The sequence below is a fragment of the Erinaceus europaeus genome, chromosome 2, assembly GCF_950295315.1.
Source record: "Erinaceus europaeus chromosome 2, mEriEur2.1, whole genome shotgun sequence".
Taxonomy (NCBI): domain Eukaryota; kingdom Metazoa; phylum Chordata; class Mammalia; order Eulipotyphla; family Erinaceidae; genus Erinaceus; species Erinaceus europaeus.
In genome coordinates this window covers 115,277,719-115,303,665 of record NC_080163.1, presented here as the reverse complement: position 1 = coordinate 115,303,665, position 25,947 = coordinate 115,277,719, and the positions used below count along the sequence as shown (strand labels likewise).

Here is a 25,947-nt window from a genome sequence, read left to right as displayed (position 1 = left end):
ATTGGAAGGGAAGAAGTCAAGCTCTCACTATTTGCAGATGATATGATAGTATACATAGAAAGACCTAAAGAATCCAGTAGAAAATTACTGGAAGTTGTTAGGCAATATAGCAAGGTATCAGGCTACAAAATCAATGTACAAAAATCAGTGGCATTTCTTTATGCAAACACTAAATCTGAAGAAGAAGACATCCAGAAATCACTCCCATTCACTGTTTCAGCAAAATCAATCAAATACCTAGGAATAAAGTTGACCAAAGAAGTGAAAGACTTGTATGCTGAAAACTATGAGTCGCTACTCAAGGAGATAGAAACTGATACCAAGAAATGGAAAGATATCCCATGCTCATGGATTGGAAGAATAAATATCATCAAAATGAACATTCTCCCCAGAGCCATATACAAATTTAATGCAATACCCATCAAAGTTCCACCAAGCTTCTTTAAGAGAATAGAACAAACACTACAATCATTTATCTGGAACCTGAAAACACCTAGAATTGCCAAAACCATCTTGAGGAAAAGAAACAGAAATGGAGGCATCACACTCCCAGACCTTAAACTATATTATAAAGCCATCATCATCAAAACAGCATGGTACTGGAACAAAAATAGGCACACAGACCAGTGGAACAGAATTGAAAGCCCAGAAGTAAATCCCAACACCTATGGGCATCTAATCTTTGATAAGGGGGCCCAAAGGATTAAATGGAAGAAGGAGGCTCTCTTCAATAAATGGTGCTGGGAAAACTGGGTTGAAACATGCAGAAGAATGAAATTGAACTACTTTATCTCACCAGAAACAAAAATCAACTCCAAATGGATCAAAGACCTAGATGTCAGACCAGAAACAATCAAATACTTAGAGGAAAACATTGGTAAAACACTTTCCCATCTACACCTCAAGGATATCTTCGATGAATCAAACCCAATTGCAAGGAAGACCAAAGCAGAAACAAACCAATGGGACTACATCAAATTGAAAAGCTTCTGCACATCCAAAGAAACTATTAAACAAACAGAGAGACCCCTCACAGAATGGGAGAAGATCTTTACATGCCAGACATCAGACAAGAAACTAATCACCAAAATATATAAAGAGCTCAGCAAACTTAGCCACAAAAAAGCAAATGACCCCATCCAAAAATGGGCAGAGGAAATGAACAAAACACTCACCACAGAGGAGATCCAAAAGGCTAACAAACATATGAAAAACTGCTCTAGGTCACTGATTGTCAGAGAAATGCAAATTAAGACAACACTAAGATACCACCTCACTCCTGTAAGAATGGCATACATCAAAAAGGACAGCAGCAACAAATGCTGGAGAGGATGTGGGGACAGAGGAACCCTTTTACATTGCTGGTGGGAATGTAAATTGGTACAGCCTCTGTGGAGAGCAGTCTGGAAAACCCTCAGAAGGCTAGACATGGACCTTCCATATGACCCAATAATTCCTCTCCTGGGGTTATACCCCAAGGACTCCATAACACCCAACCAAAAAGAGGTGTGTACTCCTATGTTCATAGCAGCACAATTCATAATAGCTAAAACCTGGAAGCAACCCAGGTGCCCAACAACAGATGAATGGCTGAGAAAGCTGTGGTATATATACACAATGGAATACTATGCAGCTATCAAGAACAATGAACTCACCTTCTCTGACCCATCTTGGACAGAGCTAGAAGGAATTATGTTAAGTGGACTAAGTCAGAAAGTTAAAGATGAGTATGGGATGATCCCACTCATCAACAGAAGCTGACTTAGAAGATTTGAAAGGGAAACTAAAAGCAGGACCTGATCAAATTGTAAGTAGGGCACCAAAGTAAAAACCCAGTGGTGAGGAGTAGACATGTAGCTTCCTGGGCCAGTGGGGGGTGGGAATGGGCGGGAGGGATGGGTCACGGTCCTTTGGTGATGGGAATGGTGTTTATGTACACTCCTAGCAAAATGTAGTCATATAAATCAGTAGTTAATTAATATGAGAGGGGGAAATCAATTGTATGTCTCAAAGGTTCTCAAAAGACAAACTGAATCTTTTTAATAGATAGGCTACGTATTTGATATGCGGACTCTCTCAAAAGCCTAGACCAAGTAGATTAGAAGCTTCCAATAGCACAGCTATATACAAGATACTGGGTACTGTACAGCAAACCATAACAAAGGGACTTTTCAAAGTTAACCCAATTAACAAATAATGTGTGGGTAATATTAACTATTGATTGTCTTTTTGAACCCTAAGACAGCAGGAACCTCACATCTTCACTATAGAGCCCCTACTTCCCCCAGTCCTGGCACCCTTGGATAGGGCTCACTTTCCCGTATGCTTCTCCCATTCCATACCAAATAATATTGCATCCGCCGATCACAACCTAACCAAAGCAACGATTGCCATCTCAACATGCTTCACCTCAGAGTGTATCCAGAGACTTCACGTGTGGAGTGACAACCCTTCAGCTTCATTACTCGGGTGAGACCTTTCCTTTTATAGTACACTCTAATTTCATCTCAGGTAGTTCACTTTCTAACAAAGTCCCATAACCTAGACATATACCAGTTTCTGTGAGAGAGAGCGTATGTGCACACGTGTCCATAAACTACTGCAAAATATATACCTGAAAGCAGCATTACACTAGAGTTTGCAGTGAGTACCTCCCCAACACTTCCTCTCCACTATTCCAATCTTGGGATCCATGTTTGCTCAACAAATTGATTGGCTTTGTATGTTAACTCTCTTTTCAATCACCAGGTTCCAGATGCCACCAGGATGCTGGCTAGGCTTCCCTGGATTGAGGACCCCACCAATGTGTCCTGGAGCTCAGCTTCCCCAGAGACACACCTGACTAGGGAAAGAGAGAGGCAGACTGGGAGTATGGACCGACCAGTCAACACCCATGTTCAGCAGGGAAGCAATTACAGAAGCCAGACCTTCTACCTTCTGCAACCCTCAACGACCCTGGGTCCATGCTCCCAGAGGGCTAGAGAATGGGAAGGCTATCATGGGAGAGGGTGGGTTATGGGGATTGGGTGGTGGGAATTGTGTGGAGTTGTACCCCTCCTACCTTATGCCTTTGTTCACTAATCCTTTCTTAAATTAAAAATTTAAATAAATAAAAAAAAAAAAAAAAAAAAAAAAAAAAAAAAAAGAAAAAGCCTTTGCTCTTGCCATGTGATCCAGTAAAAAAAAAAAAAAAAAATATAAGCAATAAAAAGTAATTACTGCTAATAGTTATTTGTGAATTTTCATATATGTAATACCTTCTTACTTGATATCTCACATCTGTCTGTAAAACTATTAACTTTTGGGATGCAATAAACAGCTGTGGATTAACAGGGGACAGTGAAAGATTAAAAGCTAAATGTTAATGCTAAGAAGAATGTAGGATAGTGTTACATTTTATGGGTGAGTATTACTCCTGGTAAGTTAAATAATACAGTACAAAATAGCAACAAAATAAATACTCTTGTTCAAAGGATTTTTTTTCCCTCTTAAAGCAATCAAGTGGGTTGCAATGGGAAAAATGAAATTTGGGTTTAAGCTTAAATTTGACAAATAAGATGAATGACCCTCACAGAGAAGAAATGGTAAAATGTGCAACAGAGTAAGAGGAGAGAAGGTTTGAATTAGGTATGAATAATCTGCTAGAAACTGTTTATTGAGGGGAAACAGTGTTTAGTATTACTGATGGCTACTGAGGTATAGTCATTGCCACTAAAACCAATGTCATTCTAAAAGAATGGTGGTGGGATGCAGAGCTTGAAAGAAAACAGAGAAGGCAAGATCTGGTTTCAGCAAAGAGGAAAGTTAGCCCTGGAAAAGCATTGTGTGATGGAGTGAAGCCCTTAAATCCTGTGTTGGTAGGTGTGACTATACAATTCAGTTAAAGTAAGCTTAAAGGGGGAGTCAGGAGTCATGTTAGAGTGTTTGCAATAGATTCTGGGTGAGTCAATGAGACTGCCAAGCTAAGAGAGATAAAGCTATAGTGAAGCTGGGCAGTGGAATGTACAGGAATGGAGGCTGAGAATCTAGACAGAGTATATTTCAAAAGCTTGATGCAGTGGTCTGGGAGGTGGCACAGTGGATGGAGCGCTGGTCTCTCAAGCATGAGGTCCTGAGTTCAATCCTCAGACAGTACATGTACCAGAGTGATGTCTGGTTCTTTCTCTCTCTCCTATCTCTCTCATTAATAAATAAATAAAATATAAACAACAACAACAAAACTTGATGCAAGTCTGGGTTAGCAAATAATAGCTAGATTAGTATAATTGAAGAGGGAGTGGAGAACAATGAGTGTTAGAGTACAAAAAGAGGTAACAAAGAGAAATTAAAGAACTTCCTTGTTTACTCAGAGTGGTGAGGATATGGCAACACTGGTATAAATAGAGACAGATATATTTAGATTATCCAATGACACTGCCCTTAAATAGAATTGAACCACCGAGGAGAATCTGTGAACAGAGAAATGGAAGTAGCACAGAGATATAGATTTTAAAGATGCAACTTTTTAGATAATAGAAATGAGTAAAATAATACTAGAATAGAAGAAGGAGACATAAGAGAGGGAGGGGAAGAAGGAAGAGGGGGAGGAGGAAGAGGAGGAAAAGACAAGATGATGCAACATAGGCACATACAGGGGCAAAGAACATTTCAGAAGGATTATGGGCAGTTGGAATAGAAAAAAAACTGTTCATGAGAGTGACATTAGGAGGAAAAAGTAAACAATTAATGTGGACTCTGAAAACTACTAACAGAATCTTGAGTCACATTTGTTACCTGAGTCTTAAGATCTCTCACTGATGGGCTGGGAGTAGGGATTGACCTGTCAATGCCCATGTTCAGTGAAGAAGTAATTACAGAAGCCAGACCTTCTACCTTCTATACCCCATAATGACCCTGGGTCCATACTACCAGAGGGATAAAGAACAGGAGAGTTATCAGGGGAGGGGATGGGATACGGAGTTCTGGTGGTAGCAATTGTGTGGAGTTGTACCCCCTCTTATCCTATGGTTTTTGTCAGTGTTTCCTTTTTATAATTTTTTTTTAAAAAAGAATCTTATAAGGGGGTGGTGTCACACTCGGTTGAACACACATGTTACAATGCAAAATGATCTGGGTTCCAGTCTCCAATCTCCACCTGAAGTAGAGAAACTTTACTAGGGGTGAAGAGTGCTGCATTCATCTGTTTTTTTCCCTTTTCTGTCTCGCCTACACTCTCAACATCTCTCTATCCTATAAAAACTATAAATATTTAAGAAAAATTTAAAATTTAAGGAAGAAATCTTATAAAATACCTGTTTGTGAAGTGTTTTTTTTTTTAAAAAAGGGCTGATAATATAGTCAATATATACTAGCTTATAGTAGTAGGAGCCTTAGTAGTAGCAGGGTAGCAGCAACAATAGTAAAGGTAGCAGTAGTTTGAGTAGTTTAAGGGAGAGAAGCAGTAGTGACATGAAGGATTAGGGAAGCAGGAGAAATAATTGGAAGAGGAGCAACACTAGGGGAAGACCAGAGGTGCAGAAGTAGTGGAAAAGGTGAAAGCAAGAGGAGGAGGACCAGTGGAGCTGGAGGAAGAGATAGGAGGAGAAGAATGAAGAAAGAAGGGAAAGGGGAAGGGTGACTGCACACACAGATGAGCACACATGTTACAATGCCAAAGGACCTGTGTTCAAGCCCCTAGTCCCTACCTGTAAGGAAGAAAGCTTTGCAAGTGGTGAAGCAGTACTGCAGGTATCTCTATTTCTATTCCTTTCTATATCTATTTATCTATCTGTCTGTCTATTTTTATCTATAGATCTATCTATCTGTCTATCATCTATCTCTTCCTTCCCTCTCAATTTCTGGCTGTTTATATTCAATAAATAAATAAATAAAGATAATAAAAAAATAAGAGCCTTTACAAAAAGAAAGAAGGGAAAAGGAGGAAAGGGACAGTAGAAGAGATTAAGGAAGTCAGATTTGGGAATCGGGCAGTAGCACAGTGGGTTCAGCGCAGGTGGTATGAAGCACAAGGACAGGCATAAAGATCCCAGTTCAAGCCCCCAGCTCCCGCCTTGGAGGGGAGTCTCTTCACAAGAGGTGAAGCAGGTCTATAGGTGTCCATCTTTCTCTCCCCCTCTGTCTTCCCCTCCTCTCTCCATTTCTCTCTGTCCTGTCTAACAATGACAACATCAATAACAACAATAATAACTACAACAATAAAACAAGGGCAACAAAAGAGAAAATAAATAAATAAAAAGTCATTGTTGCAGCCACAGAAGCATTAATATGCCACTACTGAAGAAGTAATTAGTATTAGAGAGATCCCAAAACCACAATAGTCACTAAGAAGATGAAAGCAATACATAATCATATGACTGCTAAAACTGAGAATTGACATGGTCTTGCACATAGATTAAAAGTTGCACATTGGGTTAGGGAGAGAATGCACTGCTTAGGGTGTGTGCTTTGCCATGAATGTAACTCAGGTTCAAACCTCAGCACCACAGGGCAGTACCAAAGCACCTGGTAAAGGTCATATACTGTCGTATTTAACCCTCTCTATCTGAATGAAAATTTCATTCTGGGGGGACAGGTGGTGGCACAACTGGTTGAGTGCATATGTTATAATGCACAAGGACATAGGTTCCAGCCTCCAGTCCCCACCTGCTGAAGGAAAGCTTTGCTAGTGGTGAAGCAGTGCTGCAGGTGTTTCTCTGTTTCTCTCCCTCTCTATCTCCTTCTTCCTTTCACCATTCCTGGCTGTCTCTATCCAGTAAAGATAAAAAAGAAATCTAAAAAAAAAAATTAAAAAATTCATTCTATCCCCACCTTCAGAAGTGGGAAAGCTTCAGGAGTGGTGAAGCAGGGATGCAGGTATCTCTGTCTCTCCTCCCCTCTCAATTCCTGGCTGTCTCTACCCAATAATAAAAAAATGAAAATATTTTTAAAAAGAAAAAAATCATTCTGAAAATAGTGAACTTTGTGCATGCACAAGGTACTGGTTGCTGAGGTATGGGGGAGAAAAAGGCAAATATGACTTGAATTTTATCTCATTATATACCAACTCTACAAGCATTTGAAAAATTAAAATTTTGTTTCTGTATTTGTTAAATGAGTGTCAATAATTACTTTGTCAGGAAGTTTTTGTGAGAATTAAATTACAGCTTCCAAAGAAAAGTCAGTATGTTTAGAACTCAATAAACATCAGCTACAGTTATGTTTTTGAAACTATAAATTTCTCTTAGGCAAGTTATTATCTCAAAGTCAAAGTGTGTTTTCTTCTAAATTGATTGCAGCAATGTAGAGTAGAACTTGAAGGGCTTCAGGAAAAGTACCTGAGACCTGATGATGAATATTTGGGAGAATTCACTCATTTATGATCACCTAATTTCAAAAGCTTTGATGTTTTGAAAGAATCCTTAAAATGTGTAATTTAATTACCAAGCAACATTTCTCATTTTAATGAGAGTAGGATAAGGATGGGACTGTGATACCTACCAAAGACATAAATGCAGGTGGAAATCTTAGAATTTGATGAGAGATGAAAAAATATATGCAGAGATCCATCCATTAAAAAATGAGACACGGAATAAATAAAAATTTCCACATTTCAGAGGCATAGTCACAATTGAATTCATGAGATGCCAATACATTTTTGTATGTAACATACAATGTTACTTTGGACAGAGTTAACATGGAATGAAACATGCACTATTTGCATGCTGTTTCACTGGAAACTTGTATTTCATCTGCCTTAAAGCCATGGGTTCCATCCAGGTGTCAGAGCACATCTCTCTGTGGTACTCACCTCTACAGAAGGGAGCTGGGAAGTCCCAGGATGCACCATTCCCAGGACTGACAATGCAGGTCAGAACTGAGTGACCTTCCAAGATATAACCTGAAAGACAGCTGTATCGAATCTTGTCTCCGATGTTGAATCTTGTCCCATGGAGAACTCCTTTCAATATCTCCCCGGGATTGCCACATGTATGGCTAGGCAACACTATTGGAAGAAAAGAAAAGACACGTAAGTAAAAATTAAACAAAGTTAGTGCTTTCATAAGATATCACAAATGTAAACAAGTGCATTTTGTTAAGAAATGGGAAATCCAATTCTGCTTAAATTCAGAGATCTAAATGATGTTTAGATGACTTATCTACTTATCAGATTTTACAATCCCATAGAATAAGCAATCATGGAATAAAGCAGCATATGGATGTTTTAAAAAGTAGTATCAGAAAATCAGCATAAATGGGTACTCCTGTCATATTGATTTGTATTCCTCTAGGAACACAGCTGCCAGATATACCTCTAGTCAATATTCAGTGGGTATTTGATGAATAGACAGCTCAATTAAGAATAAATTAAACATCTTCTCTATTATTTACCAGACTTTAAAACAACATACTACTCTGTATTCCAAAGTCTTTTAGGCTCCATAAATCTGTAGTGTCTGATTGACACAAAATTTTTTTAACTTTTTTATTGGGGGATTGATGGTTTACAATTGACAGTAAAATACAATAGTTTGTACATGTGTGACAGTTTCTGGTTTTCCACATAATAATTCATCCCCCACTAGGTCCTCCTCTGCCATCGTGTTCCAGAACCTGAGCCACCCATCCCCACCCCAGCATCTTTTAATCTGATTTTTCTTCTAGCGTTTGCCCTTCTTCCGTAGCCAGTCAACAGCATCAGGTTGAGCCTGATGTAAAGTTTCGAGACCTCCTTTGATTCTGGAGAGGTGGCAGTCGTTGACTATGTGGGTCATAGTCTGGAGCCGCAGGGGCAGATCGGGTCATCTCTGGCTCCCCAGCTATGGAACATAGTGGCACACCGACCATGGCCTGTTCGATAGCGATTGAGGAGGGCCCAATCATAACGTGCTAGGTCAAAGCCGGGTTGACGCTTGCAGGGGTCTGTGATGAGGTGTTTGTTCTTTACTTCAGCTGACTGCCAACTCTGTTTCCAAGAGACTGGAACAGAGAAGTTCAGTGTAGGCATAGGGGAACAGATTGGGTGACGAGACATCAAGCGTTGGACAGGGTGGGCGAAGATATCCGCATAAATTGGAAGGTCTAGTCGAGCGTAGATGTGGGAAATGAACTTAGATGATGCCGCATCCCAACGAATATCTGGCGGGGCGATGTTGCTAAGAACTGGCAGCCATGGAACCGGGGTGGAACGGATGGTTCCAGAAATTATCCTCATGGAGGAATATAATTTGGAATCGACCAAGTGGACATGGGGGCTACGGAACCATACTGGGGCACAGTATTCTGCAGTGGAATAGCATAATGCCAGAGATGATGATCATAGTGTGGATCGTACTATATGAATTTGGAAAAATTATCTTTAGTTTTTTATCTTCAAAGACTGTTTATTCATCTTTATGACAGACAGAGAAAGAGAGACACCAGAACACATTCCTCAACTCTGGCATATAGATTGAACATGGCCCTCTGGACTGTTAGGCATAGAAGTACCTAAATACTGTTATATCTCCCTTACTGTGAAGCTATCTTTCATACAAAATAATATCCATGTCAAAAAAAAATAGGTAACCAAACAAAGTACTAACAAATTTATTAGTACTCTATGAACTTATCTCAAATTTCTGTACATGAAGTAGATTAATTTTGTAGGTGCAAGTGCAACCTTTCACGGGGGCCTGAGATCTAGTAGAACTTCTTGATTTGACAGGTAGAACTCCATGAATAGAACTTGAGATTGAAGTTCCTATAACTGAGGTCCATGCAGTCACCTCTTCTTAAAAATCTTCCCCTGTGTAGAATGTTTTTATATTTCCTCATGTCTAGGATCTTAATATTTTGATAATTAATTATATTATTTTTAAATGACCATTTTTGGCATGATTTTGCTTTAAACTGATATTGGAATGGAGTGGTAGAGAGAATTGGTGTGGTTTGGGAGGTGGCACACTGGTAAAACTTTGGACTCTCAAGCATGGGGTCCTGGGTTGGAAACAGCCAGCACATGTGCCAGAGTGATGTCTGGTTCTCTCTCCTCCTAACTCTCTCATAAATAAATAAATAAATAAATAAATAAATAAAATCTTTTAAAGAAAGATAGAATTGGCTCCCAGGCTCTTCATTTACCCAACTATGCTTATTTATTAGCAAACTTTAGTCACTAATTTTTTCTTTGGTATCAGGATTAGATGAATCAAGGCAGATCTCCAAATACTTCCTTTGTATAGTTCTATTGTCATAAAAAATTATAAAAAAAAACATTATATAATAAACACATTTATTGTCTTGAAATAACCAAGAAGCTTGAGGACATTTCAAAGAAGAGGAATTGGATGTCTGGCTTTATACTCAGTACATTTAGGATAACATTTAATAGTCTATATATACACAGAGGGGGAGTGGGGAGGAAATCATGCATTGAGTTGAAACACGCAGAAGGAAACTAAACTACTACATTCACCATACACAAAAGTAAGTCCAGATGGACCAAAGACTTTAATGTTAGACCAGAAACCATAAAATACTTAAAGGAAAATGCTGGCAGATACTTTTCCATCTAAGTTTCATTGGCATCTTCAATGATTTATCCAATACAAAGGATGGCGGAAACAAATAAACAAAGCCAATAGGACTACATCAAATTGAACAGCTTCTGCACAGCAAAATCACTATCAAAAGAGATTCCTTATGGAAGATCTTTACATGCCATACATCAGACAAAAGGTTAATATTCAAAACATATAAAGATCTCACCAAACTCAGCAGCAGCAGTGACAGCAGCAGCAACAGTAAATAAATAAATAAATAAATGAAAAAAGTAACAAACCCCATCCAAAAGTGGGAAGAGGCTATGGACAGAATATTCTCCAAAGAAGCGATACAAAGGCGAATAGACATATGAAAAAAAAGCTCCAAGTCATTGATTGTCAGATAAATGCAAATAAAGACAACAATGAGATGCCACTTTACTTCTGTGAGAATGTCATACCCCAGAAATGATAAGAAAAACAAATGCTGGAGAGGTTTCTGGGGTAAAGAAACCCTCCTTCATTGCTGGGTGGGGATGGAAATTGGTTCAACCTCTGTGGACAGCAGTCTGGAGAACTTTCATCAGACTAGAAATGCACCTACCCTATCACCCTAAAACTCCTCTTCTGGGGATATATCCTAAGTAATCAAATATACCATTCAGAGATATGTGTATACCTATGTTCAACACACTTTGTAATAATAGCCCAGACTTGGAAGCAACCTAGGTGTCCAACAACAGATGAGTGCTTAAGAACATTGTGATATATATACACAATGGAATACTATTCAGCTATAAAGAATGAAGTCACTGGAACCAGGTGGTGGTGCACCAGTTTGAGAGCACATGTTACAGTGCTCAAGTACCTGGGTTTGAGCTCCCAGTCTCCACCTATGGGGGAAATCTTTCAAAGTTGGTGAAGCAGTGCTGCAGGTGTCGTTTTCTCTCTCCCTATCTCCCATTACCCTCTCAGTTTCTGGCTGTCTCTATCCAGTAAATAAATAAAGATAATTAAAAAAAAAAAAAAAAAAAAACGAAGTCACTTTCTTGACCTCATCTTGGATGGAGCTTGAAGGAATCATATGAAGTGAGATAAGCTAGGAAGAGAAGAACAAATATGGGATGATCTCATTCATGCACAGACGTTGAGAAATAAGAACAGAAAGGAGAAACACAAAGTAGAACTTGTGCTGAGTTTGATGTATTGCACCAAAGTAAAGGACTTCATCGGGAGGGAAGCATGATTTCAGGTCCTGGCTCAGGATGGTGGACGAGGAGCTAGGCTGGGGATAAGAATCTTTTGCAGAAAACTGAAATTAGAATCAGAGCTCAGAGCCTTCCTGTCACATCCCCCTAACATTTCTCTCCCTCTGGAGGTATGAACCAAAATTATTTTTTTTATTTTGAGACTTAATATTAATAACAGGGGTAAAATTCCTTATTTTTCTTACTACCAGAATTCTGTATTCCCATTCTCTCCATTGGAAACATCAGTACTTCTCCCAAGGTTGAAGATATGGGTTGACTGTTATTTTGATAACTATCTGTCTATGATTTTATATAGTCCTGCTTTCTCTTCTAAGTCACACCTACACCTAGTACTACTTCCAAATGTCCTTCCTTTTTTCCTCTTCTCTCTCCAGGTCCTGATGGAGTTGGAGTTCAACATCCTCTGTTCATCTTATCCTATCATTTCTCCCCTTCTGGGATTATGGACCAAAATTCTTGTTGGCGCTGGGGTGAGTACAGAAGATGGGAATTCTGGCTTCTGTAACTGCTTCTCTGCTGGACATGGGTATTGGCAGATTGATCCATACCCCCAACCTGTTTCTAACTTTCCCTAGTGGGGTAGGACTCTGGAGAGGTGAGGTTCCAGGATAAAAGGAAGGGCATTTGGAAGTAGCAGTAAGTGTAGCTGTGCCTTAGAAAGGAAGAAAAGGCTGGAACATAGAAAAAAGGGGCAAATATATGTATAATAGTCAATGCATATCTGTGACTTTGGTAGAACTACTCCAGTTTCCAATGGACAGAATGTGGACATAGAACTCTGATGGCAGGATTAGTTTGAAAGTATAGCCATTATCTCATAATTTTGTAAATCAATAATAAATAAAAAATGAGAAACACATGTATCAACAACTGCATTTATTCCCCCAATTAAAAAAAAGAGAATATAAAGATATCATTGTCCTAGGAAGGATTATCATACCCTGAAAACAACAAGCTTCAAGCATATCTTTGCTTGTCTTAACTTCTGAGAGTATGGGTCAGCTTTAGTTAGGAAAAGACATATTGCAAAGTTGTAGAAAGTTCATTTCAACTAGCTGGGCATAGCTATGTCTCCAGTCTGGACCTTGATTTGTGCAAAGTAGGGTCTGTTTTTTTCTTTTTCCCTTTTATTTTTATTTATTTATATTTATTTATTTATATTTATTTATTTATTGCTTGCCTTCAGGGTTATAGTTGAGGCTCAGTGCCTGCACTACAGATCCACTCCTCCTGTAGGCCATTTTCCCACATTTGTGTTTCCCTTGTTGTACTTATTGTTATTATTGTCATTGCTGCTGCTGTTCGATAGGACAGAGAGAAATTGAGAGAGGAGGGGAAGACCGAGAGAGGGAGACAAAGACACTTTCAGACCTGCTTTACTGCTTGTGAAGTGACTCTCACTGTAGGTGGGGAGCTGGGGATTCAAACAGGTATCCTTATGCCTGTCCATGCACTTTGTGCCACATGCACTTAAACCGCTGCTCTACTGCCCAGCCCCAACAGTTTCTTTCTTATCTTTGTTTAATTGCTATCTAGAATGATGTCTAGCCCTCATCAGAGCCTTACTAACACTTATTTGCTCTAATAAAGGATAATGTATAAATGTTAATGTTAAATAGATCATGCATCTTTCTTTATACTTTATATGTACAATAACTAAAATTTATATAACCAGTGTTTTGCTGAGAAGAGGAGTAAGAAAGCAAAGACATTTGTCAAAGGCCAACTGGACTGGAGGCTGGGCGGTGGCACATCTGGTTCAGCATACATACTACATTGCATAAGGACCAGGGTTCAAGCTTCCTCCAATCCCCATCCAAAGGGTGGAAGCTTCAAGAGCAGTGAAAGAATGCTGCAGGTATCTCTCTTTCCATCTTCCAATCTCATCCTTCTTTCTCAATATCTGTCTCTATCCAATAAACAGTATTTTAAAAAAATATATTTTATTTTAATGAAATAAATACTGAAAGACCAGAAAACCACTCAGTTATGGCTTATCATGGTGTGGGATTGAACCTGGAAGCTCAGAGCCTCACCATAAAAGTCTTTTTGCATAACTATTATGCCATCTCCTCAGCCTAAATAATATTTTTTTAAAAATCAGACAAATCAAATTTTAGAAAAAAAATTAATGAGAAACAAATGATAACTTCAAGTCATCCCCCCCACATCTATATAAAGATATTACTAAGTATTAGGTTTTAGATGAATTCAATACTTTCAAATGCACAATAGCTTGTAAAATAGAGGGAAAGTGATTTAAAACTGACTTTTAAGAGTTTAAAATCATTGGTTGATAGAGTATTATCAATTGATGATCTAGAGAATTTAGATTTTTATTGTCTATAAATTTAATTTCAGAAAATATTGAATGCTTATCATAAATAATGTGAGGAGGTAAATAGAAATAACAGGGATTCAAATAAAAACTTTAATTCTGGCTGCAAACAAAAACAAAGAGTGCAAAAACTCATATAATATAAAAACATAATTAAACATATACAAAGGCCCTAAATGGTTAAAAAAAAAAAAAAGAAGAAGAAAGAAAGAAAAGAAAAGATGACTATGTACATAGTTTTCTGCAGAGACTGAAGACTTAGACATGTAAAAAATTACCAGCACATAACAATCTGGTGACTAGGAAGAGTAAGTAAATAAATTCAACCTAACTCTCACTAATGCTGATTTTATTTTGGCTAACTTGTAATCCAGTTTCCCTGCTGAGAGTGAATATCCCTTTGTGCTGCCCACAGTGGAGAGGACACATGAAGTATGTAGTGAATACTTGCTGAATTGATGTGAACTCTACTTTTATTTCCCCTTAATCCTTTCTTGAAGTAAACTACACTCTTTCCCATAGATGCTGTAAGAAAGACATTCTTATGTGGGTTCTGGGAATTCTGCACCAGGGCAGGCATTTGTGGGTTTGAAAGAATTTCTTGAAAGGAGCTCTGGGCACAGTTCTTTTCTCCCCTGGCAGATTTCCATCAGGCCTCAGGAAGCCAACTTTGTGCACCCAGAGCCTGAAACCTCCACTGTCATTCTAATTATGCTCACAGAGAGTCCTTCTAGGACACTTTTGATTTGGCATGTGTGGAAGGTCATCAGCAGTGACTTAATTAGGTATCAAATCAAACCTTTAATCCAACTGTTGAAATCATTAAATGACTGTCATGCCAAATCCCCTTCCAACAGAAAAGTAAAACCACGATACCAAAGTAATGCACAGCATTAATATTCATTACTAGTGAGACAAAGGGGTGGGGAGAGAAGTTTGAAATTTATCAGAGGAGCGGAGGCATTTGGAGTGGTGTGTATACAATGAATGACATTTCATTAGGTGCGCTCACTCGGAAACCAGTCCTCCAGGCTTTATTTCAGCTCATTTGTTTACACCCTGCCTTTCCTAGAGTCTCACTACAGCTTAAGGAGATACAACTTCAAACAGGCAAATGATATAAGGCACTGGAAATGTAAACCAACAGTGTGAGTAAGAGCGAAGTTTGTCCATGGACTGTTGTTGTTCAAAACTCTTCTCCATTTGCCCTCCTGAGGCCTTTGGAAAAGATTAGAAAAATATGATTATGTGATTATGAGAAGAGTTTAAAAAATTGGACTTGCTAATGTTGATGCCTGACCTTTATCTTCTGGGTTGATTCACAACTAATGGTTAAAATTAGGAGAGATTGAGAGTGCAGTTATGTGGCAAAATGATCAGGGTTTCACTATATGCAAAAATTAGCTCATGCCCTGCTGAAGTAATAGAGAAACGTGTAGATGCCACTACTTTTGAAAAGTAACACAGTTACTTTCTGAAAGAATTCAGTCAGACCTGAATTATATACATATCGAAAGGCAGGAAAAAGACAAAGAAATGGTGCTGTGATATTTTCTTTCCTATCTCAACAGTAATAAACATGATTAAAAGTGGTATGGACTCAGGTATTAGAAACTGTTAAGAGCTCAGACAACAACAATTTCACATGCATGTAACTTCTGGTATCTCAATATTGCTTCTTACAAATGAGAATGTATAAAGACGAGTTGAGAAAGCCTTTTTGAAAATTTTTGTCATATGTAGTTTTTGTTTGCTCTTTCTTAAAAAGGAATTGTAAAATAATATACTTTATTTCTTTATATTTTAAAATATTTTATTGATTGAGATAGACAGAAATTGAGAGAGAAGGAGGAGGTAAAAAAAAAGAGAATGGGAGAGAGACTCCTACAGTACTGCTTCATTGCTTGTGATTCCTCCCCCCTGCAAGTGGGGCCTGGGGACTGGGGGCTTGAACCCATGTTCTTGCACATAGTAACATGTGCACTTAATCGGGTGTGCCACTGTTCACCCCTACTATTTCTTAGTAGGACACTGTCTTAAAGATCTTACTAAGAAAGAGTAAACAAGGAAGCCTACTCAGCCTGTTCATGCTAGTGGTGACATAGGCAAGAGTAGATAAACTGCCTTATGGAAAAGGATTTTAGCAGGTGGGGGTGTGTGTTGTGTGGTAGTGTAGCGGGTTAAGCGCACATGGTGCATAGCACAAGAACTGGCATGAAGATCCTGGTTCAAGCATCTGGCTGCCCACCTGCAGAGGGAACGCTTCACAAGCACTGAAGCAGGTCTGCAGGTTTCTATCTTTCTCTCCTCCTCTGTCTTCCCGTCCTGTCTTGATTTCTTTTTGTCCTATCCAACAACAATGACAGCAATAACAACAATGATAATAACAAGGGCATCAAAAAGGAAAAAATATCCTCCAGGAGCAGTGCATTCGTAGTGCAGGCACTGAGTCCCAGCAAAAGAAACATACTGTTGGGTGCAAAAGAAAAGAAAAGAAAGAAAAGTACTGTAGCAGGCAAGCTTTTCAACAATTCTGGATCTCAAATAAATAAGTATGGCACCCAATGACTCAGATAAACATAAGAATAACATGGAACTATACCATAGAATGGTTAGATTACATGTAGGAGATGCTAAGCTTTCTAAGAGATACTTTTTCGCATCTTCTTCATCTACCTTTTCTTCTAGATTCTGAGCATTGCTTCATTGACATTTTTCTTTCATTTGTAATCTTTATGCTGGTTTTCATGTACATGCCTGCATGCATCCACCCCCACCCCACATACACCTGTATGTCTCTTGTAAACATCACAGAAATAGTAAATCAACCCATATATATTAGATTACTGCATTAAACATGGACACAAGTTAAGATATTGGTTTTATAATTTTAATTGGGTAGATAATTTAAGTCTTGTGGAGATTGTTTTAAAATCACTTCTAATTTTAAAATATATAGAAATAATAAAAGAATCTAGTAGTTTATAGAAGTCATGTGCTATTATCTTTCCTTTATAATTAATGAAATCTTGGTAGTCACTTAGGCTGACAGGATTTTTTCCCTATGTGCTGGCATTACCTTCTAAAAATAGACTTGAATTAAAGTTATGGACATAGGCAGTTTACTAGAGCTTCTTGGTACATTACTAATTTATGATTTTCATATTCACTTGAACCTAAAAGCTTTTATCCATGATTCAATTCACTTAAATAGTTTAAAGCTTATTAAAAATAATTTTGAGGGCTAGTAAAGCACACGTGTTATAATGTACAAGGACCCAGGTTCAAACTATTAGTTCCCACCTATGGGAGAGGGGGAAATTAATGAGCAGTGAAGCAATGTTGCAGGTGTCTCTCTTTCTCTTTCCCTCCCCAAGCCCCTCTTCTCTCTCAATTTCTCTGTATGGAGAAGAAAAAGGGGGAGGGAGCTGAGGAAATAATGGCCACTAGGAGAAGCTCCTTCATTGGCTTCCTTGTGCAGGCACTGAGCCCAAGCAGTAGTTTTGGTGGCAGGAAAAAAATGGTAGGGCAAATTTCATTTTAGGTACTACTATACAGTGTGTGTGTGTGTGTGTGTGTGTGTGTGTGTGTGTGTGTGTGTGTGTGTGTAATTTTAAGCTTTCATATTTTTCTTAATGCTTGAAGATCTACTTTTGTTTCTATATAATTGTATAATGAGAAGAAACCCTTGTATAAATAAAATTAATGTCTATACAATATGAAATGTATTCCTATGTTGTTCTAAAATGACCAATTATTTGTCTTTGTATTTAGTTATGTAAATATAATTACACTGCATATATAACACTTTCTTACTTTCATTTTTCTTGGTCTGGTCACGGGGAACTCAACTATATCCTGTTCCAATGTCCCACTGACATACTTTCATCATTGGATCATCTTTCCTTTTTCTTTTCATATCTGAGTCCTTCCTCACTTTCTGGCTTCTGATTATACCAGTTTATCTTTTCTACTTCCTCTGTCCCCTCATGGAATCAGCTATTTTTATTCATGAAGCCCTGGCTCACATTCTTGGATACCACAATTCTAGAACAATTATTTTTTCTTTTAATATTTTTTAATTTGTTATTAATAATTTGATACAAACTAATAAGATTATAATGTATACTTCTACACCACACCCACAACCAAAGTTTCATAATCCCACCCTCCCACTTCCCAAAGATAACTACCATAGTTCTCAAAAGTCTTTCAGTATGCTTGTTTTAATTTTTTTTTGGCAAGTTCATGTAAATCAGATCTCTAGATTCCACATGAGTGAAACCATGTGGTAGTTGTCTTTTAGCTTCTTACTTATTTCACTAAGCTTAATCACCTCCAGCTCCATCCATTTTGCCCCAAAGGATACAATGTGATCTTTTTTGATTAAAGAGTAATTTCCATGGAATATGTATCAGTAACTTCTTTAGCCAGTCATCTGTTGATGGACATTTAGGCTACCTCCACTCTTTGGCTATTGTGAATAATGCTGCTATGAACATAGGGTTGCATATGTCTTTTCTAATAAGTATTAGAATAATTGAGTATCCACTGGATAAATGCCCTCACTTCTAATTCTCTCACATATCTTGCTTACAACCCCTTCTCCTGCATACTCACTCTCTTTATTTCATTGACATTTGTGGTAACCCTTCAACAAGAATCAGATCTTTTCTCCTACTAAAAACACTCTTTTATTTCACTGTATTTAGAATAGATACTGCCAGTTCAGCCTGAACTACCCCTTATCTCCTGTCCCTTACTTCCTTCAAGGGAAATTCCATTTTTTTAAATTTACTTATTTATTTACTATTGGATAGAGACAGAGAGAAGTTGAGATGGAGGGGGAGATAGAGAGTGAGAAAGACAGAAAGACATCTGTAGCCCTGCTTCATCACTTGTGAAGCTATTTTCCTGCAAATGGGGAGCAGGGGCTTGAACCTGGGTCCTTGCGCACTATAGTGTTTGTGCTTAATCAGATGCACCACTTCCTGGCCCCAAAGTAAATTTTCTAAAGGTGACTCTTAGATCCACTACACTGAGCCTCTTGTTTTTCTCTTGAGCCTCCCCAAGGGTATAACTACACTGCCTTCATATGCTCTGTTTCTGTCTCTCCCCTAGACCTTCACATAATGTCTCTGATTGTTCAAGACTCAATTCCATGGTCATCAGTTTTTATAAACTCTTCCTTGAGGCTTGGAAGGTGGCTCAGTGGGTAGATCAGTGTTAGACTTGTAAGCATGTGGTCCTAATTCAATCCCTAGCATTACATATGTCAGGGTGATGCTCTGTTTTTTTCTTTTATATTAATAAACAAATTCTTTTAAAAATAGATAGAACTAGAGGTGGTTCTGCTTAGGAAAACAAATTTCATTCATATGTGGAATCTAGAGATCTGATTTACATGAACTTGCCATATATATATATCAGAAGCAGCAAACTATAAGATTTATGAGAACCATGGTGGTTATTTTTGGGAGGTGGAAGTTGGAGATACAAAACATTGGTGGTGGACATGGTATGGAACTATACACTGTAATCTTACAATCTTGTAACAGATTATTAATAACAAATAAAAAATTAAAAAGTAAAAGTTAAAAATGAAAAAAAGTTACACTTGTCAGAACTTTCAATTTACCTAAAATCACTCCCTTGTTATAATAGGGATTATGAATCCAGTTAGATATCAATCATGTGCACAAGAGAAAGATTCAAAAATAATCTCAAAGGTAAAAGGTACACGGCTTTTCTAAGTGGATGAACATGGATTTGTGCTTGGAGACTAGATTTAGAGGTCTCTAAAGAGGTGTCATCTCACCCATAAATTTTTCCTTAAATTTTCTTTCTCCATCTGGATGTTCATCTATAGCTTCAATCATAGCCTTTCTTGAAACCATGTTTCCTTGAGTTGTTCTAGCCATATACCTTCTAGCAAATGTCATGGGCACCTGCTTTATAGCTATTCAGGTAAAATCTGGCAGTAATGGGCAGTAAAAATGTGCTACCAAGTTCTAAATGCTACCATCATGCCAACTGGACTTCCTTCAGCAGAGGAAGACACCATGTGTCTTGGAGCTCCGTTTCCCCAGAGCTCTGCCCCACTAGGAAAAGAGAGAGACAGGCTGGGAGTATGGATCAACCTGTCAATACCCATGTTCAGCAGGGAAGCAGTTAAAGAAGCCAGACCTTCCACCTTCTGCACCCCACAATGATCCTGGATCCATGCTCCCAGAGGGATAAAGAACAGGGAAGCTATCAAGGGAGGAGATAGGATATGGTGGGTACTGTGTGGAAATGTACCCCTCTTAGCCTATGGTCTTGTCAATATTTCCATTTTATAAAATAAAAAATAAATGTGGGCAGGGTCCCCCTCTTTTTTTGTACTTAACTTTAAAAAATATTTTATACTTTATTAGGATAGTTAATGGTTTACAGTACAGTTGTTGACACATAGGTATAACCTATCATCTCCCCATGATAGGTGTCTGCAATACTCTTACCCAACCTAAGTTCTTTCCATCATCATAACCCAGAACCCCAACACTCCATCACCCCACCCCTTTCCTTCATTTTCCATAGTTCTATGCTGTGGCGCAACACACTTGTGAGTTATTCTTCTGAAACTAATCCCTTAGAACCCTGGGAGGTAGTGGAGTGGATAAATCCTTGCATACTCAAGCATGAGGTCCTGAATTAGATCTCTGGCATCACATGTGCCAAAGTGGTACTCTGATCCTCTCTCTCTCTCTCTCTTTGCTATATATTATTTCAGTTAATGCTGAACCATTAACCCTTTGAATCTGATGCTATATAGGCAGTTAGTGACAGAATTGAGCTAAATTAAAGGACACCAGCTCTGTGGTCCAGAGGATTGCTTGGTGTGGGAAAAAGAAATCCCACATAGTTGACTCAACAGTTCTGTGAATGTGCTGTAAGTTTGAGAGTAAAGGAGAAATAAATGGAAAGAAGAAATTTGTTCCCAGCAGTTTGCATATGTACGACTTTCATCAATTAAGCTTATAAAGCATGTTTGCTCTAAGAAATGATATTTGCTATAAGAAGTTACTTAGTATCAAAAAATAACTTTCTTCTAGTCTTTTCAAATGTTGCCTTTGTTCTAGCATTGTGCCTAATTTAATGTCTGTGTTTGCCTGCCTATGGCTCTTCCTCACACTAAACTCAAACAGACTAGAGCAGAAGGTTTAGCTCTCTGATTCACATTTATGTGCACAGAACCTGCACAGAACTTCACATGCAGCGTAGTCCACAAACTGTTCATTGACTAACCAGACACACGAAAGGGTAAATGAACAGACAAAATGGCTTCAGGTGGGAAACAGAATTGCCAAGTAAAATTCAGTCTCTCACATGTAGATTCTTAGTTTTAAAGAAAATGTCCTATTGCAAGCAAAACTTTATGGCAGATGTCCAAAACTAGTCATCTGGCATGATTTGAGTTTTCTACAGCGAGAAAGTCTCACAGATTCCAGCATTCTCTCCCCTCTATGAGACATGTTATTATATAGACATAAACATCAAGCCCATAACATTTTAAAAAGAAATAAAATGGCCTTCATTTGAAAGAGAAGTTCTAATTCACCAAGTATGTAAGTAAGGGGGATTTCCCAACAATTGTGAGCAAATTTACTCCCTACTCAGAAAGGAACTGAAAGGTCTAGGTCATATGATTCTTCACAGGGTCTGAGCTACAAATACCAGGGAACTTCAGAACTTTTCCCATAAGATGTCAAAGTCCTCTTTGCCTTTATTCTCAAATATACTTCCTTGAGTTACAACAGCTTTATTGAAAGGGAGAACCAGGGAGGGGAAAGAAAAGGAGAAGAAAGGTAGTGGTTTCTTGTGAGACCTCTGCTCCAGACCTCCCTTACATAGGGAGCAGACAGGAACAATGCCAAACTTAGAGGATCCTTTCACAGTTTTACAGAACTGCATAGCAACCCATCCATATCTTGAGAGTGAAAGGAAAAAACACATTCTCTGGTAAAGTGAAGGTATTTGAAACTTTTTCTTTAAATTCTACATGTGCTGTAGGCCTGTTTAAATTCCATGGTGGGATGCAATTAAAGGAGGCTGCAGATTAAAAATATGACAAGCTAGAAGTTTGGTGGTGGTGGCAGTGGTGTTATCAAAAATACGACATACACATAAAACTTGTATACTATCACTATCCAGTATTACTTCAGTATTAAAAAAAATACTAAGTGCACTTTACATAAAGAGAAGATACTCCTTTGCTATTCTATATTCCTGTGGTCTAACACAAAATTCCATTTTAAAATTTATTATTTTATTTTATTGCCACTAGGGTTATCAGTGGGGCTAAGTCCCTGTATAACAAATCCACTCTTCTGTTGGCCATTTTTCATTTCACTTTCTTTCCCTCTTTCTTTTTTTTCTTCCTTCCTTTCTTTCATTCTTACTTACTTACTTCTTTCCTTTCTCTCTCTCTCTCTTTTTCTTTCTTTCTTTCTTTTTATTTCCTGTTATTTTATAGGAAAGATAAAAAAATGATAGGAGAGAAGAAATGAAAAAGAGATACACCTGCAGACCTGCTTCACCATTTGTGAAGCTCCCCCCCTGAAGGGGGGGAGTAAGAACTCAGACCCAGTTCATCCCTTATGGTAATATGAGAGCTTAGACTTTATTTATTTATTTATTTATTTATTTATTTATTTTACAGAGTGCTGCTCAGCTTTGGCTTATGGTGGTGAGGGAGATTGAACCTGGGACTTCAGAGCCTCAGGCATAAAAGTCTTTTTGTATAATCATTGTTCTGTCTCTCCAGCCCAGAAAATTCCATTTTGAATGAGCAGATAAAAGAGATTCAAACAGGGAGTCAGACGGTAGGTAGCACAGCAGGTTAAGTGCATGTGGTGCAAAGCACAAGGACCAGAGTAAGCTTCACAAGCGGTGAAGCAGGTCTGCAGGTGTCTTTCTCTCCCCCTGTCTGCCTTCCCTCCTCTCTCCATTTCTCTCCATCCTATCTTACAACAGTGACATCAATAACAACAATAATAACTACAACAACAATGAAAAACAACAATGGCAACAAAAGGGAAAATAAATAAATAAATATAAAAAATTTTAAAAATTAAAAAAAAGAGATTCAAACAACAGCTTGGCATTGCAGGTGGTCTAATTGTCTATAAATATGCAAAGGGGCCATGGTGTATATGTTTGTAGAAGGAACAGTATCTTAAAATAGAGAAAAAAGTATATTTCTCTGGTGACAAAATTTATCTAAGCAATCTACAAAGATGTTGTGGCGGTCTGGTGTCGGGCTGCACTGCGGAGAAGAGAGCAGACGTCCGGAGCAAAGGGGTACACAAATCTTTATTATAGGATGGGGGGGGTTGGTTCAGACCACGTGGAGCCAGCCGGCAATGGCCGACCACGGGGGGAGAGCAGGGAGCGAGACCTCAGAGAGGGAGAGCTGAGAGCCCAGAGGGGGGGGGGGATGAGGGGGCTTTTTATTGGGCGACAACCAGGAGTGACGTGTAGGGCCAGGATTGGTTGAAGGGGGCAATGCTAGGGTTTCGCACGGCGTAGTGAAACCTGGGGGCGGAGACTGCATCAGAATAACTCCTCAGCAACATCTCCTCCTATCCCTTTATATCTAAATGGACACAGTAAAGAAAAATGGAATGGAGCAGGCTTAAATGTTTTAGAGGAATGCCATGCTCAGGTGGGAAGATGTAGGACTTTCTGTGGAGGAGGGAAGGCTTAAATGGCTGCGAACCTTGTGAGATTTATGCATCCTCCTGTGCTCAACCCCTCTTTAGAGAGAGAGACTTACCTGGAGAGACTCATCTCATAGGTTTAAGCGCAGCCTGCTCAAACATCTCTTCACAATATCTCTACATCTTTTCTATCTTTCTATCTAGTAATTGCATAAGATGTACAAAGTCTGTAAAAGACTATCATGGGGCAGAAACCTTTTGGGCATAAGCCTAAATGATATAACAAAATAGGAAGGGACAAGTAGGGGAGTAGTAAAAGCCAGTGTGGTGTGAAGGGAAGGATTGTTGTGTAAAGGAACATTCCCTGCTTGGGTGGGGAAAGGGGCAAGGGTACATAATGAGGGGGAGGTGGGAGGCATGACCCACCTAACAGAGGAGCTATTTGGTATTGTATAGTCCTCAAGGCAACAGTCTGTAAAGTCTATGAATTACTCAGGATCAGTCTATGAAAAACCAGCAGCGTGAAGGGAAATAAGCTGTTTCAAAATTGTGTAAAATGTATATAGGGTATGTCAGAAAGTCCGATACAAGTTATCAAATGTTGGTAGAAACACCAACTCTGGTTACACTGTGACTAGCGTGTCATCAGTGTGGTAGAAAACAAATATTACTGAGAAAGCAGGGGATATGACAGATAGAAAACAGCCTGTGCTTTGACAGACTGAAAGATGCCATGCTTATAGGCACAGGAATACAACAATTCTGTCCATGTGATTTTTTTTTTTTTCACGTCACAATGATCTGTTGATTGCAAGCCCTGCATCGGGGCTCCAAGAGAAGATTGCAATGGAGTGAAAACTGCATAGGCAAGAAGTTGTGTTCACTGTAGGACTCTGATCCTTGCTAGTGGTAACCAAGACTGAGTTCACTATGGGAAAGGAGCTAATTTCACCAATGAAAAACAATTTAAAGATTTAACAGGAGGGGGAATGCCACATCCATTCTTTCTTGATACATATATGGACCAGCTTAATCAGTAAAAGCCACTAAGAATATGTCCACAGCACATGATTCCTATGGCATTCACCATGATAATAATACCATTATAATAACATGACAATATTTTTCTTACAATCACACAAGTTTCTGAGCAGTTAAATTTCATAGGTAGCATAAGGTTGATACAGAACCTCCAGATTTGCACTTGATCAAGATAATACTGCAGGGCTTACAGTAAATGACGAACCACTATGTTTTTAAGACTCTCATGTTTAGAAAAATTCTCAGTAACTTTTGCTAATAGGCTGAGTGAACTGAGAACTAGGCTGGAAATCAATTACTATGATTATGATAGAGGACTGTTGCGTCCAACGCAACGGTGACAACGAGACGGGAGAAGGGCGTCCGGATTGATTAACAGAACAGCAGACTCAGTTCATGGAGCAAGCAAGAAAGCCTTTATTTTTCTCTTGTCCCAGCTACTTATACTGTTTCACGCCTACACTGAACTTCTCTGTTCCAGACTCTTGGAAACAGAGTTGGCAGTCAGCTGAAGTAAAGAACAAACACCTCATCACAGACCCCTGCAGGCGTCAACCCGGCTTTGACCTAGCACGTTATGATTGGGCACTCCTCAATCGCTATCGAACAGGCCATGGCCGGTGCGCCGCTATGTTCCATCGCTGGGGAGCCAGAGACGACCCGAACTGCCCCTGCGGCTACAGACAGTCTATGACCCACATAGTCAACGACTGCCACCTCTCCAGATTCAAAGGAGGTCTCGAAACTACATCAGGCTCAACCTGACGCTGTTGACTGGCTACGGAAGAAGGGCAAACGCTAGAAGAAGAAGAAGGGCATGGGAATGCGGAACTTGCAGTTGGCTCTGCCAGGAAGTGTGGGCCTCCGAGAGGTAAGGTTGTTCTCAGCAAGCCTCTGTACTTTGTGTACTTCCTCCTGGCCTCCCACAGCAGGCAGCTCTACCTAAAGCCCCAGGGCGGGAGTGTGAGGCCAGGGACCCTTTGTCCCGACATCTCCCCCCTCTCTTAAAATTGTGCTGAAGGGAGCTCCTGTCTTAGGTCGTCCTGGTCAGGCAGATCCTTACCCATCTTTGGGAGGCCTCTAACCCTGTCTTAGGC

At 39.0% G+C, this 25,947-nt stretch overlaps 1 protein-coding gene and 1 non-coding gene across 2 annotated transcripts in view; one reads left to right on the top strand and one right to left on the bottom strand.

The window, feature by feature from the left end:
* The window catches only part of CSMD1 (CUB and Sushi multiple domains 1), a 1,841,590-nt gene that overhangs the window by 828,722 nt on the left and 986,921 nt on the right, over positions 1 to 25,947 (bottom strand). Inside the window, exon 4 of the mRNA XM_060184943.1 lies at positions 7,787 to 7,981. Coding sequence (XP_060040926.1) covers positions 7,787 to 7,981 — 195 coding nt within the window. The remainder of the gene's footprint in view (positions 1 to 7,786; positions 7,982 to 25,947) is intronic.
* LOC132537376 (small nucleolar RNA SNORA28) lies at positions 21,514 to 21,645 on the top strand. Its single transcript, XR_009548816.1, has one exon. It is a non-coding gene; the product is annotated as a small nucleolar RNA SNORA28 (small nucleolar RNA).